This window comes from Hordeum vulgare, chromosome 3H (assembly GCF_904849725.1).
Source record: "Hordeum vulgare subsp. vulgare chromosome 3H, MorexV3_pseudomolecules_assembly, whole genome shotgun sequence".
Taxonomy (NCBI): domain Eukaryota; kingdom Viridiplantae; phylum Streptophyta; class Magnoliopsida; order Poales; family Poaceae; genus Hordeum; species Hordeum vulgare.
Genome location: NC_058520.1, coordinates 34,418,202 through 34,420,537, shown reverse-complemented (window position 1 = coordinate 34,420,537; position 2,336 = coordinate 34,418,202). Strand labels below are relative to the sequence as shown.

General features: G+C 42.3%; 1 protein-coding gene across 1 annotated transcript; it reads right to left on the bottom strand.

Moving 5' to 3' along the window:
- Positions 1–230: 230 nt before the first annotated feature.
- Positions 231–939, bottom strand: LOC123439434. Its single transcript, XM_045116148.1, has one exon. It carries the CDS (start codon positions 902–904, stop codon positions 395–397), a length of 510 nt encoding a protein of 169 aa, XP_044972083.1. The 5' UTR covers positions 905–939; the 3' UTR covers positions 231–394.
- Between the last annotated feature and the right edge of the window lie 1,397 nt (positions 940–2,336).

Genomic DNA, 2,336 nt, shown 5'->3' with positions numbered 1-2,336 from the left:
CGTCCCCTACTCTCCATATCATCTTTTCTTAAGAAGCTCTAAGTCCATACTGGGTACCTTTCCACACCGCGGAAGCATTCCCAGAAAAAATTGTGTCAAACAGGTTCCCATTGGAATATAAAGAGATTGTTTTTCCAGGAACGGGATTAAAAGAGTGCTTCAGGCTGTCACTGCCAAAATTTCAACTTTTAGTTTGCGATCAACACGTTTAAAGATTCATGGAGTGGGAGTACACTAACAGCATGATCTTCATTATAGCAAGCACCTGCATTGGATACACTCGTATTAACAACAAAAGGGACAGAGAACACATACAACGACTCATCTTGCTGAACTTCCCAGGACACAAGCGGCACAAGAAAAGAAGAAGAAAAATAAGAAGTCCTTCCGTGCTTCATGAATCGAAGTCACAGAGGTAATCGAGGCGCCCCTCGGCGTCATCGGCTGCGTCAACGTAGTACATCTTGACCTCGTTGTGCTTGAACTTGCGGCCCCCCTTGCACGACGCTCTTCCCCCGGAACGCGCTGCCGTCGCCGGACGGGACGGCGCTTGCTCGGGCACGAAGGCGTAGTACGTCCACCGGCGCGGCACCTCCTGCAACTTGAAGGGTGACTGGCACGTGGTTCTGCAGTAGTACCCGGCAGCAGAAGGCCGCTCGCCCAGCGGCGGATGGGGCTGCGGCTCCTCCTCCTCGTCCTCCTGCGCGACGGAGGAGTCCCTGCCGAGGGTCCGGAGGCCGCCGGACTTGGACTGGTTGGTCGGCTTCCTCGGCGCCCGGATGTAGCCGCCGTTGGCCACCGCCGGGCCGTCCACGACGTGCACGGCGCGGCGGTTGCCGTCCGGGTCGACCAGGGCGCGGTCGTAGACGCGGACCCACCCTCGCTGCCGTCCCTCGCGCCGCATCGTCGATCGTTTCCTTGGTTTGCTTCTCCGGTTCTGTGTGCGACGGGATCGGGGCTGCCGGTGGCATATTTATAGATGCAGATGCAGTACGGCCGGCTTCAGGCTTCACTTCCTTGGCGGCCACGGGTTCATGCAGGTCGGTCTGTATCGTGATCGGGAACTTGGACTCCAAGTTTCCGATATGGACAGGGCTGTTCGGGCCTGTCAAAATATTGTTCGCCTCATAGACTTAGCACGGCCTCTTAGTTCAATGGTTTATTCTTTTATAAGTAACTACTAGCAAAAGGACCCGTGCGTTGCAATGGGAGAAAAACAATTATAATCTTCAATGGTGCTGATCATATTATGTCTTTAAAATTTTAGGACATTTCTTGAAACGCATGAACATTTTCTGAATTAGCAAACATTTTTTTTTCAATTGCATTCAAAAAATAACACATAAACTTTTTTTCAAAATCCTGGAATTTTATTGTTTTCACTAACATTGTTCTCAAAATTATGAAAAAAATTCTGAATATGCGAATATTTTTACAAAAGTCCTGAGCATTTTTTGAATTCACAAACATTTTATATTTTCTTCAAACTTTTATTTCAAAATTCCCAGTTTTATAAATTGCAAAAGTTTTTCAAAGTTCTAAATTAATTAAACTAAAAAATGTAACAGAAAAATGAAAATAAAAAATGAGACTAAAAACAGAGGCACAAACTGTTTTTAAGATTTTTACACGGAGTTTTGTTTAAAATGGTTGCCTTTTTATTTTATGGACATTTTCTCAAAGTTTAAACATTTTTCTATATGCAAACATTTATCAAAACTCCTGAGTAGTTTTTGAATTCTAAAAAAATATATGTTTCTTTGGAATATTTTATTTCGAAATTCTCAGTTTCTTAAAATTGAGAAAAGTTGTTTGAAGTTCTAAATTATTTAAAGTACAAAAACAAAATGAAACTGAAAAGAAAAAAATAAAAAAATAAACTAAAAAAACAGTCGCTCAGGCATGGGTCGGCCCAAACAGGTGTGCTGCATCTTTTTCCAACGCCCAGACCGTAATATAGGAGGTGCGTACATGGGCCGGCACAGTCCGGATATTTTTCTGTTTGAAACGTTTTTTATGACTTATAGGTGGCATTGGTGGGTAATTTTAGTCAACTTTAAGAGTAATTTAAATGACGTACGGAAGAAGCACTATTTGCTTTATTAGTAGGTAAAGATAAAGAAGAGATAGATAGACAACGCCGCATCTGATGCTGTGGAAATGTTTAGCAACGAAATTATTGAAAATAAAAATAAAATATATGAGAATAATACAACACCACATATATACAACTCCCTTTGTTCCTAAATTAAAATATATGAGAATATACAACACCACATATATGAGAATAATACAACATGACATATATACTAGACCCCTAGTAAAACCGCTTAAAA

Bases quoted from the DNA above. Each gene is read 5' to 3' on its own strand.
- LOC123439434 (XM_045116148.1), bottom strand. From the start codon at position 904: ATGCGGCGCGAGGGACGGCAGCGAGGGTGGGTCCGCGTCTACGACCGC.